The 13,318-nt window shown below is 38.8% G+C and overlaps 1 protein-coding gene across 1 annotated transcript in view; it reads left to right on the top strand.

The window, feature by feature from the left end:
* The window catches only part of TTK (TTK protein kinase), a 57,905-nt gene extending 51,612 nt beyond the window's left edge, over nucleotides 1–6,293 (top strand). Inside the window, exon 21 of the mRNA XM_049772314.1 lies at nucleotides 5,900–6,293. Within this exon, the coding sequence (XP_049628271.1) occupies nucleotides 5,900–5,986 (87 nt within the window). The 3' untranslated portion in view covers nucleotides 5,987–6,293. The remainder of the gene's footprint in view (nucleotides 1–5,899) is intronic.
* Nucleotides 6,294–13,318: the final 7,025 nt, after the last annotated feature.

Below are 13,318 nucleotides of genomic sequence, written 5' to 3'. Positions count from 1 at the left end.
TCTTCCACTTTCAAAGTAGGCAGTGTATCTCTCTGTGAGCCAGCTTCCTGATCTGTAAGACTATTAAAAGTATAGTTTTCAAGTTGATTTTTTTCTAGCTGATTTTTTTTACATCATCATCATAGAGAAATCACAGTATTATCCCTATTAGATAAGAACTTCTGGGGCCGGAGCGATGGCACAAGTGGTAGGGCATTTGCTTCGCATGCAGCTAACCTAGGGTGGACCATGGTTCTATCCCCTGGAGTCCCATATGTTCCCCCAAGCCAGGAGCGATTTCTGAGTGCAAAGCCAGGACCAAGTGTGGCCCAAAAACCAACCCCCCCCCCAAAAAAAAAAGATAAGACCTCTTTCCATATGTAAGATTTCCCCATTTTAGTTAGCCTATGCAAAAAGAAACACTGTCATATGATACACTGGGTTATATGGAAGCTGTTTTTAGCTTTTTAAGGAAAATATTGTTTTCCAAAAAACTCTGGACCAATTTGCATTTCACCAGCAGTAAATGAGAATCCCTTTCCCCCCAAATCCGATACAGCACTGGTTCTAATTCTTTGTGACATGCCATACTCTGTGATATGTGATAATGCATCATTTTTTTGATTTGCTTCTCTTTGATGATTAATAAAGTGAAACATTTTTTTTGTGTCATTTGGCTACCTGTATTTCTTTAATGAAATTTATGTTCATTTTTCTTCCATTTTTGGATGAGGTTAGTTTTTATTTTTCTGGCTAAGCTCTAGCAGGGCCTTGGATAATATCCTTTATCAGATGGGTATTGAGTGAATTGTTTCTCATACCATTGGGTAGTTTTTGTATCCTGCTCACTATTTTCTTTTGGTGCAGAAGCTTCTTTAAAGTAATCCCATTTGTTTATCTTCATTCCAACTACTTCGCCAGTGTTATTTCACCCTTGAATATATCTTTAGCTTTAATGTTGTGGAGTGTTCTGCCTACATTTTCCTCTATGTATCTTACGATTTTAGGTCTGATAATCAAAGTCTTTAATACATTTTTGTTTGACCTTTGTGCATGGTGGTAAAGAGAGGTGTGAATTCACTTTTCTGTATACATAGTTTTCACAGCACCACTTATTGAGGTTTCCCTTGCTCCAATTAGTATTTCTTGCCCCTTTACCAAAGATTAATTTATCATATACCTGAGGATCAGTCTCAGAATATTCGAGACTATTCCATTGATCTGAAGGTCTGTATTTATTCTAATACCTTGCTGTTTTAAAGACTATTGCTATAATATAATACTATATTTTGGTTGGAGAAAGTGATGCCTCCATCTTTCCAAGAATTGCTAATTTAGCTATTCGTGGAGGTTTATTCCATATAAATTTCAAGAGTGTTTGAATTATGTCTTTGAAAAATGTTATGGGTATCCTTACAGGGATTGATTTAATTTGTACAGTACTTTGAGAATTGCCATTTTAATTTTGTTAATCCTACCAACTCATGAGCAGGATAGATATTTCCATTTCCATTTCCTTGTATCCTCTTATTTCTTGAAGCAGTGTTTTCTTTGTATAGATCTTTCACCTCCTTAGTTGACTCTAAGATAACTTAATTGTTCCTAGGTACTTAATTTTTGTGATAGGGATTGTTTTTTTTTGTTTTTTTGTTTTTTGTTTTTTTATTTTTTTGGGCCACACCCGGAGGTGCTCAGGGGTCACTCCTGGCTGTCTGCTCAGAAATAGCTCCTGGCAGGCACGGGGGACCATATGGGACACGGGGATTCGAACCAACCACCTTTGGTCCTGGATCGGCTGCTTGCAAGGCAAATGCCGCTGTGCTATCTCTCCGGGCCCAGGGATTGTTTTTTTAATTGTTCATTTTTTTCATTGCTTATATTTAGAAAAACCATGGATTTTATCTATTAATTTCATAGCCTGCCATTTTACTAAATAAATTTATTGTTTCTAGTAGCTTTTTTTGTTGAGTCTTTAGCATTCTATAAATACAGTTTTATATTATTTGACATCAGTGAGTTGCTGACTTCTTCCTTTCCTATCTGGATGACCTTGATAACTTTTTTTCACCTAATTGTTATGACAAGTACTTCCAATACTTGATTGAATAGAAGTGGTAAAAGGGGGCAACCTTGTCTTGTGCCAGATCTTAGAGGAAAGGATTTTAGGTTTTCCTCCTTGAGTATAATGCTTTCCATTGGCTTCCAGTAAATGGATTTAACTACATTGAGGAAAGTTCTTCAGTACCCATCTTATTGAGAATTTTTTTTATCATGAATGGGTGTTGGACTTTGTCAATTATATGATTTTTATATTTTATTTGGTTGATATATTGAATTATAGTGATTGACTTGTATATGTTAAACCCGCGATGGCGAACCTATGGCACGCTTACCACCGCTCACCTTCCATCTGGCACGCTGAAGGTCCGCAATTAAGATATGCGGCACGTGCTGCATAGTTTTTAAAAATATTTTTTTTTTTTTGGGTCACACCCGGCAGTGCTCAGGGGTTACTCCTGGCTCCATGCTCAGAAATTGCTCCTGGCAGGCACGGGGGACCATATGGGACGCTGGGATTCGAACCGATGACCTCTTGCATGAAAGGCAAACGCCCTACCTCCATGCTATCTCTCCAGCCCCAGTTTTTAAAAATATTTTATAAAATCTTGTTATTAAGGTTTAATTGATGTGCTGGCACTTTTGAAGAAATTCTTTGATTTTATGCAGCAGTTTGAGCACTCGGGCTCAAAAAGGTTGTATGAAGTTGTTATGCATCTTATCTTCCAGCTCACTAAATTCTGATCTCATTTACTGTCACTTTGCTGGTGAGGTATAGCAGGGTTTTTGTTTGTTTGTTTGTTTGTTTTTGGGCAGCACTCAGGGGTTACTCCTGGCTCTATGCTCAGAAATCGCTCCTGGCAGGCTCGGGGGACCATATGGGATGCCAGGATTCGAACCACCGAACTTCTGCATGCAAGGCAAACACACTACCTCCATGCTATCTCTCTGGCCCGGGTATTGCAGTTTTTTTCCAAGTTTTCAGTACTATTATTTTGAAGTTTTCTCATTTCTGCTTTCATATCCTCTTGATTCTTATTTGTGGTTCATTTGGTTCGTTCCATGGTTTGAGTTCTTTGAACATTTCCAGATTTCCTCTTTAAAGTCTTTATTGGAGAAGCTTTGAAGGTCCCCAGCACTTGTTGGGTTTACAGAGCTACCATCATCGTTCCTTAAGCCTTGTTGTGTTTTGTATTTTTTCCCCATTGTGGCCTTTGCAGTGCTGTGCTTTCTACATGGTGTTTTCCATGCATACATCCATGGAGCGGAGTTTGGTGGAGCTCTCTCATCACCACTGATCAGTCCTCCTACTGTTTCCCTTCAAGGCTGCACAGCACATCTTTGTGTCTAATCTTTGCAGCCTACAGGGGCTGGTGAACTCACCATGCTGCTGGTCAGCCTTCTTGCTGGTTCCCTTCTGGCCTGCAGGCCTGGCGCCAAACCTCTGCTGCCTTTGGGGGTTTGGGGAACTCCTATAAAAGGTGTGATTGTTGGGTTTGCTAAACCCTTTAGTTCTTTTAAGGTTGGTTTTGAGTCTATAAGATATCTGAGCTGTTATTTATCCATGAAGCTGAGTATTTTCTTCAAACCTGACTGAAAATCTGGCAGGCAAAGTACTCTTTGCCAAGCATTCATTTTGTTGAGGTGTTTTTTTTTTTTTTTTTTTTTTTTTTACTATGTTCCTCCACTGCTTTTGGTCCTGGAGGGTTGTTGTTTGTTTGTTTGTTTGTTTTATAAATTTGCTGTAAATCTTACATTTGCTTCCTTTTATTTATTTTTCTTTATCTAGCTGCTTTCTGTATTCTGTCTCCATCTATAGTTTTCATGATTGTGAATAGGCTGTGTGTTGGGGTGCTTTTATTTGGGTCTCAGCTGGTATTGTTTGGGAATCCAGATTGTGGGTGCAGGCATTCTTCATCTCTGGCAATCTTTATGCAATGTTTTTAACAGTTGCTACTTTATAGGGCTTTTCTTTCTGGCCCTCTGGACCCTAGTGATTCTTATGTTGTTCCTGTTAAAAAATTTTTCCTTATGGTCTGTTCACATATTTTGAATATATATTTTCCCTTTTTTTTTTTTTTTTCATTTATTTTAGCATTCTTTCCCATTTTCTATTCAATGGAGATGGTATGCAGCTGACCTTTCAGACCATTGATTATTTCCTCAGAAGCTGTTACTCTGTGGTGAGGATTTGCAGTCAGTTTTTTATTTCACCTACCATGTTTTTTTGTCCTGATATTTCTGTTTGAAGTTTTCTCATTTCTACTATAATGTATCCTTTTGAGTCTCAAGAGCTGACTGTTTCACAGTTTCTTTGAGTTCTTTGAACAGCCTTAATATTTCCTCTCTACAGCCCTGATGAGAGAGGTTAGGTAGGTGGCTGGTGTTGGTTGAGTCTTCAGAACCACCATCATATTTCACTAGGTGTGTTGGGGCTCTGTGTTTTCTCATTTTGGCTTTTGTAGTATAGTGATATATATGTGTGTGTGTGTGTGTGTGTGTGTGTGTGTGTGTGTGTGTGTGTGTGTGTGTGTGTGTGTGTGTGTGTGTGTGTGTGTATGTATGTATAATATGGTGGGACTCCTTTACTAGAAGAAATTCATGGCCACATAACAAAGTAGAGCTGCAGTTCTCTTTCTGGACTTAATCATCTCAGTTCAGTTCAAAATTGTGTTTTATAGTCCAAAAGCCACCTACAGTCTATAGTCACTCCTGCCACTCATGGTCAACAGTCCTTTTATTCTCCCAGCCATGCTCTTCCCTGGGCACACCCACCTGATGATTTTTTTTAATGTCTTCTATTTGGTTATTTAAATATCTCCTGAAAATGCATTTCTTTTTGTTTTGGGGCCACACACAGGGGTTACTCCTGGCTCTGCACAAGAATCTCTTCTCACATGACCGGGGGGACCATATAGTATATGCTGGGGATTAAAATTGGGTTGATCAAGTGCAAGGCAACAGCTGTTACTATGCTGTACTATCACTCCAATCCTGAAAGTAAATTTTTTGATAAGTATATTTACTATATAGGAATTTAGCTCAGACTGGCTTTGTTTAAGAAATAAGGGAAGTCAAAACAAAACAAAACCCCAAAAGGGGCCAGAGAGATAGCACGGAGGTAAGGCATTTGCCTTGCATGCAAAAGGACGGTGGTTTTAATTCCGGCATCCCACATGGTCCCCCTAGCCTACCAGGAGTGATTTCTGAGCATAGGGCCAGGAGTAACCCCAGGTGTGAAACAAAACAAAACAAAACAAAGAAGTAAGGGAACTCAAGAAAGCTTTAAAGATATACATGAACTGATGTTGCCTTTGTATTAATAAGATTGAGCATAATCTTGATTCGTTCCTTTTTCTTTCTCTTTTTTTTCTGGGGACCTCCCAAAGCCCTGAGCCCTGGGTACTCCTAATGGTTCTCAACCAGTTCAGTGCAAAAACTTGGAGACAGCTAATCTTTAGGTCATGCACAATGTATAAAATATCCTTCATTATTTCTTTTTTTTAAAACATATTTTTTATTTAAGTAACATGATCATAGTTGGGTTACAGTCACAAACAGAACATCCCCCCTTCACCAGTGTAGTATTTCCCTCTACCCCCTTCCCATCCCCTACCTGTATTTGAGACAGGCATTCTACTACAGTTATTTGTTTTTAAGTTCCTTAAATTGTATTTTTTTTCCTTTAAAGATAAGAGTAAAAAAGTATAGTAAAGGTGTGATAGTGGCAATCGCCGTTGCTTCATTATTTCTAATAGTTTATAAAAATAATTTTCTTGTTTTATATGTATTAAACATCTTTATTACTCTGATAATATATTGATTTTTAAAGTTTTAAAGAAATGCATTCTTTTAATTTCAGACATTATACGAGCACTATAGTAGTGGTGAAAGTCATGATTCTTCTTCATTACCCAAGATGTTTGACCAGAAATGGGGGAAAAAGTGACTGTTGAATATCACAAGTAAAATATAGAGTGGACTATTAACTTCAGTTCCCTGTGGAAACGTACTCTTGAAGGCAGCCACACTCTAAAATGTTATTGGCAGAAGAATTCAATGGATTGTCCTCAAAAGAAAATTGTAAAAATAATATTCACTAATTAACTATATATTCATGTAAAATTGTTTTCTCTATGCTTTCATGTAAATCTAATCTGCTTAACACCATTTTACAGTTGAAATTTCGGTAGGCAACTGTAATATATTTTGAAGAACTATGTAAATAAAGTTTTGTAACATAGGATGACACTAAAGTGCCATAATTATAAAATTGTGTTCTTTAAGCAAATGCATTGATGTGGAAGCAGAGTTCTTTTTAAAAATTAAAAGTCAGGTCTGATGTATACAAGACATATATTAATCAACCCAGGAAGCAAAATTCTTACTTTTGTTTTTGGGCCACACTAGGCTGTGCTCAGGGCATACCGCTCTGTGCTCAGGGAACTATATGGGATGCCAGAGATTGAATCCAGGTAGGCTGCCTGCAAGATAAGCCCCATACCAACTGTCTTATGGTGTTAGACTAACAAAATTCCTAATACCAATTTGGGGAGGAGAGGCACACTCTAGCTAGGGCAAAGGACCAATCTGGGATGGCAGCTTGCTTAGCTATTGCTATCTTTTTGGCACAGTATAAAATTTGAATTAAGAGAAGAGACAAGAGTAGGCTTAGTAAGTAAATTTGGTTGGTTTGAGTTTTAAAATAGATGTTTTAATTACCACGTAACCATCATAGAGCCCTCAGTTTTTGCACTGTATTTTGAATGTTCTCTTCATAATAGCTACTGCATTTGGTATTTCAAGTATAAAGTTGGATTCTGTGTGATAAACTATATAAATGACTTGTTTGGCAATGACTAATTATAAAAGTAGTCCCATATTCTCTGGAACTGAGTCTAGTCAGCTAATAATGATGGCAGCATGTAAGTGTTTATTTCCCTAATTTTTTTTAGGGGGCAGCACACCTGGTGATACTCATGAGTTATTTCTAGCTCTACACTCAGTAATTACTCTTGGCAGTGTTTGGGACTTTTGGGGAATTTTCTCTAATTTTAAAAGCAAAATTAAGAGCTTTTTAGAGCATATTTAGGTTTACAGAAAAATTTAAGGGGAGATACATATACCACATGTCACCATAATGAACGTCTTTTTTTTTTTTTTTTTTGGTTTTTGGTTTTTGGGTCATACCCAGTAGCGCTCAGGGGTCACTCCTGGCTTTATGCTCAGAAATAGCTCCTGGCAGGCTTGGGGAGCCATATGGGATGCCGGGATTCGAACCACCAACCTTCTGCAGGCAAGGCAAACACCTTATCTCCATGCTATCTCTCTGGCCCCGAACAACATCTTTGCCAGAGTAGAATGTTGCAATTACTGAACTGTCTGTCACATGGTAATTTTAAAAGCCCATAGCATGCATCTCACTTCACTCTTCATATATATTCTGTGGGTTAGGTTTGGATAATATACTTATTGTGTAGTCATACAGTCTGTAAATGAAGCCTGTGGTGTTACATCCCAGGTGAGTTCACAACTTAGCCTAAGAGGAATGTGTAGTGTGGGGTAGACAAGAGGAGAACGGGCATGTAAAATAAAATCTCCAGGAGCAACTTGGGAGAAACGACTGATTTATTATAAAGGTGGAAGGATATGTTTTAAATGTTTAAATCACAAAAGTGGAAATTTGATATTTCTGGTCAAATCAGTTTAAAATGTTTAAACTGATACACAGCCAATAGGGAAAGAAGAATTTATGGAAGATTAAAATCGAAGATCCTTTCTGGTCTGGGTATATACAGCGTGTATCATATCTGTGGACTTGACCTATGTGACCGGGGGAAGCACAGGATGTCATTTCTGTTGCCAGAGGTTTGCTCTAACAGGCACTCAATTCTCTCCCCTTACTTGAGGTTGGGCTACCTGGGCCTACAGGGTGCCTCCTTTCAGGGGCTCTGTTAATGGGTATCAGAGTCTACCCTGCTAGAGTGGCAATCTCAACAGATTGGCTTATTTACTTTTTGTTTTGTTTTGTTTTTGTTTTGTTTTGGGCCACACCCGGCGGTGCTCAGGGGTTACTCCTGGCTGTCTGCTCAGAAATAGCTCCTGGCAGGCATGGGGGACCATATGGGACACTGGGATTCGAACCAACCACCTTTGGTCCTGGATCGGCTGCTTGCAAGGCAAATGCTGCTGTGCTATCTCTCTGGGCCCTGGCTTATTTCACTTTATTAATATGCACTGATATTTCTACCATTGTATTTATTGCTTGATAGCTTGTTTCATTTTAATATCTAACCATCCATTCTGTGAATGTACTAATCCGATCAGCTCCTGGTCATCTTGGTTGTTTCCAAAATTTGACAATCATGATAAACCTGCTATACACACATCCATGTGGATGTAGTTTTTATGTTAATATAACTTTTTTTTTTCTTTTTGGGCCACACCTGGTTAATGTGGTTACTCCATCCTAGGTTAGTGTGTGCAAGGCAAACACCCTTCTGCTTGCCCCACCACTCTAGCCCCATATGTTAATATAACTTTTCAGCTCCTCTAAACAAAAGGGATAAAAATGTTTATTCAACAGTAAAAATAAGGTCCCGGAGAGATAGCACAGCGGCGTTTGCCTTGCAAGCAGCCCATCCAGGACCAAAGGTGGTTGGTTCAAATCCCGGTGTCCCATATGGTCCCCCGTGCCTGCCAGGAGCTATTTCTGAGCATACAGCCAGGAGTCACCCCTGAGCACCGCCGGGTGTGGTCCAAAAACCAAAAAAAAAACAGTAAAAATAAGGTTAGTTTTATAAGAAACTTCCCACTGTCTTCCAGTTATTGTTTACATTTCTATCTACAGTTCTACAGTGAAAAAGTTCTACACCCAGGGCTGGAATGGTGGCATGGAGTGGTGGCACGGAGCCGTAAGGCATCTACCTTGATGGTGCTATCCTAGGACAGACCATGGTTCTATCCCCTGGCGTCCCATATGTCCCCCAAGCCAGGAGCGATTTCTGAGCATGGAGCCAGTAATGACCCTTGAGTGTCACCGGGTGTGGTCCCCAACAAAACAAAAAGTCTATACCCTTGCCAATATTAGTGCTATTGGAGATTTTAATTCTAATGCTATGTCATTTTTGCTATTGTTTGTTTTTTAAGTTTCTTAAAATGTAATTGTTTTAGTTAAGCACTGTGGTTACAAAATTGTTAATAGTTGGGTTTCAGTCATAGGATATACATCATCCTTCACCAGTGTACATTTTCAGCCATCAATGCCCCTCATTCTTCCCTCCCACTCTCCCCTATCTTTGGGGTAGGCATTTTGCTTTTCACTTTTTTTTGACGCTGGTTTGCAATAATGTTATTGAAAGGGGTACTATGCATATCACTTTATCCCCTTTCAATACCCAGTACTTGTCCAGAGTGATCAGTTTTGACTGTCATTATCATTAGTGGAGCTTTCTCTACACCAGGGGTCTCAAACTCGCGGCCCGTGGGCCGTTTGCGGCCCTCCGTACATTTTGTGGCCCGTGGCTGGCCTTCAAATATCGCAGTATTTGTGATTATTCGCTTACCGAATAATCGCAATAAAAATCGCATTAAACATTTGCATACCCTGAGCAGTTCCGTTCGGGGTATGCAAATGTTTAATGCGATTTTTTGCGATTTTTTTCTTACTAATGCGATTTTTTTATTGCGAATATTCGGTAAGCGAAATCCCTTATGCGGCCCTGCCTCACCCCGACTTTGCCTCCTGCGGCCCCAGGTAAATTGATTTTGAGACCCCTGCTCTACACTAGCTGCAATCACCATTCTTTGTGTCAGGCTTCCTACCATGGACTAGTCCTGATCCTCATCTCCTGTGTCTGGATATTATTTCCATGCTGTCTTTTCTCATCCCACAAATAAGTGAGATTATGTTGTATCTATCCCTCTCTCTGACTCATTTCTCTGAATATAACCTCCAGCTCCACCCAGGTAGAAACAAATTTTATGACTTCATTTTCCCTAATGGCTGCATAGTATTCCATTGTGTTTGTTTAGCCACTAATCTGTTTTTGGGCACGTGGATTGTTTTCAAATTCTATTATAAATAGCCAAAATGAATGTAGGAATGCAGAGGGCATTTTTGTATTATGTTTTTGTGTTCCATGGGCATATTCCTAGGATGTTATTGCTGGGCCACCAATTTACAGTTTTTTGAGGAGTAGCCATATTGTTTTCCAGAAAGGCTGGAATAGTCAACATTCCCATTAGTAAATGAGAGAGTTGCTTTCTCCCTGCATCCATGCCATCACAGGTAGTTCTTGGTTTTTTGTGATGTGTGCTAGTCTCTGGTATGGATGATACCTTGTTTTCATTTTCATCTCCCTGATGATTACTGATGTGGAACATTTTTTTCATGTGCCTTTTGGTCACCTGCATTTCTCTGAGGAAGTTTCTATTATCCCTTCTTGGATTTTGACCACACCCTGGTGTTTTTGGTTACACCCACTGGTACTCAAGGGTTACTCCTGGCTCTTTGCTCAGAAATTACTCCTGGCTGGCTCTAGGGACCATATTGGATACTTGGGATCAAACCTGGGTCAGTCACATGCAACCCTACCTTTGTAGCTATCTCTCCAGCTCCATCTTTTTTTTAAATATTTATATTCCTTTTTGGCTTGTGATATGAAACTTTTTTTTTTGGTTTTTGGGCCACACCCGGCTGTGCTCAGGGGTTACTCTTGGCTGTCTGCTCAGAAATAGCTCCTGGCAGGCACGAGGGACCATATGGGACACCGGGATTCGAACCAACCACCTTTGGTCCTGGATGGGCTGCTTGCAAGGCAAATGCCGCTGTGCTATCTCTCCGGTCCCTTATATGAAACATTTTTTGCAGATTGTTTTGTAATCAGATGATCATGGTTTGACTCATTTTAGAAATTGATTTCTTTTAATTTGGATTTTTTTTTACTATGTTAGATCTTTTTTTTTTTAATTTATTTTATTTATTTAAACACCTTGATTACATATATGATTGTGTTTGGGTTTCAGTCATGTAAAGAACACTACCCATCACCAGTGCAACATTCCCATCACCAATGTCCCAAATCTCCCTCTTCCCTACCCAACCCCCACCTGTACTCTAGACAGGCTTTCCATTTCCCTCATACATGACTATGTTAGATCTTTATATATTTTGAATAGCATTCCTTTATTAGATAGGACATTTACAGTTATTTTCTACCAATTTGTCTAATTTTCTTGACATTCATAATATATATATATATATATATATATATATATATATATATATATATATATATTATGTGCACATATATAAAACTTTTAGCTTGTATGTCCTTGCTGATACACCTAAAATGTCATCTTATACTAAAGGTTATACCAGTACTATCTCCTAGGGGGTTTTACAATTTAACATTTAGTTTTGTTTTTTACTCTATTGGGAGGGTTTGTTTTTGGCTTGTTAAATTTTTGCTTGTACTTTTGGGTGGTTTTTTTTTTTGTGTGTGTGCTTGTTTTTGTTTTGTTTTGGGGCCACACCTGGTGATGCACAGGTTATTCCTCATTGATCAGTACTCAGTACTCCTGGCCAGCTCTGGAAAACATATGTGATGTTGGGGATTGAACTTAGGTCAGCCCTGTGCAAGGCAAGGGCCCTGATTGTTGTAATATAACTCCAGCCCCTCTGGTTTACTAAAGTTTTATAAAGAATGTAAATACTATGTCTTGCTCATTATTTAGCACATCTTTGTCCAGTTATTCCAGATCAATTTGTTGAAAAGATTTTCCATATTGCTTTTGTTAAGGATTAGTAATCTTTATGGGAGTCTATTTCTGGTACCCTTTCATTGACTTGGTTTGTTAGGGCAGCCCAGGCCACATCTGGCATAACTCAAGGTCATGCAATACCAGGTGTTGAACTCATCTTCACATGCAAGTTACTCTGCTTCTTGAGCCATATTCCCTCCTACATTTGGTTCATCAGTTCCACTTTATCTTATATACTGTCTTAATGGTAAGTTTTTGTTTTTGTTTTGGGCCACGTCTGGTGCTCAGGGGCTGCTCCTGGCTCAATAACTCCGAAATTATTGGCAGGCTCGAGGGACCATATAGGGTGCTAAGGATACAACCTATGTCAGCTGTGTACAAGACAAACACCCTGCTATTGACCCTGCTGTACTATTTATTGTTCCAGCACCTGATGATGTTTTGAAGTTAATTTACTTGACATAGGTTTTGCCTTTCCATAAAAACAAGAATCTGTAAGAAAATTGCTGTGTTTTATTGGAATTGAATTGAGTATGAATCATGTTAGGAAGAACTAGCATAATAGCAATATTGACATGAAGTATTTGTACCTTGATTTTGTTCATCAGAGTTTTGTAGTTATATACCTTTTAAATATGTTTAGATTTATAATTGAGTATTTCATGATTGGGGGTTTGATTGTAAATAGACTTTAAATTTTAAATTCCACTTTTTCAGTGCTGATACATTAGAAAATGACTTGTGTAAGTTCCAGTTTTTATTTCTTTCATTGAATTTTCTATGTAGGTGGCCATGTCATCTACAATGAAGTAATTTCTATTTTCTCTTTTCAAACGTTTAATATCTTTTGTCTTATTTTACTAATATTTCCAAAATAATGTTGAAAAAAAGTAGAAGGGGGTTTTCTTGCCTGTATTCTATTCCTAGTGTGAAATCTTCCACTTTCTCACCACTAAGTTAGCTATAAAATAGTTTTGATGTTTTTGTTTTTGTTTTTATCAAATTGAGATCCCTTTATCTGTTTCTAGTTTTTGTATATTTATCATGAGTATGTGCTGGATATTGTCAAACGTTCTTTTTCAATATACCTCCTATATTAATAATCATGAATTTTCATAGATTTTTATATTTTATTTTGTTGTTGAGCCACACCCAGGGATACTTATTTATTCCTGGCTCTGCACTCAGGAATCACTCAGAGGACTGCAGAAGCCCAAAAGTCACAAAACTGCCAGGGCTGCAGGCTGCAGATTCCCAAGGCTGCCAGGGCCCAAGGCAGCAAGACTTTCAGGGCCTATGAGGCTCATGCTGGGTCGGGGTCTCATGCCCACCTAGGGATGACAGCATGTACTGACTGCCTGCCCAGGACAGAGAGAGTAGAGAGGAGAGAAACTAAGTACATCTGTTATTCCTCCTGGAGGCTGAGGCCTGCTGCCACCACCCAGGGGTTCCAGACAGGTAGAATTAGATGGAAATTTACCAGGCTGAGATGACCGGGAGAGGCCCAGGTTTAAAG

The sequence above is a fragment of the Suncus etruscus genome, chromosome 4 (genome assembly GCF_024139225.1).
Source record: "Suncus etruscus isolate mSunEtr1 chromosome 4, mSunEtr1.pri.cur, whole genome shotgun sequence".
NCBI classification, from domain to species: Eukaryota; Metazoa; Chordata; class Mammalia; order Eulipotyphla; family Soricidae; genus Suncus; species Suncus etruscus.
The sequence above is the reverse complement of the archived record's forward strand: the minus strand, read 5'-3'. Positions and strand labels throughout refer to the sequence as shown.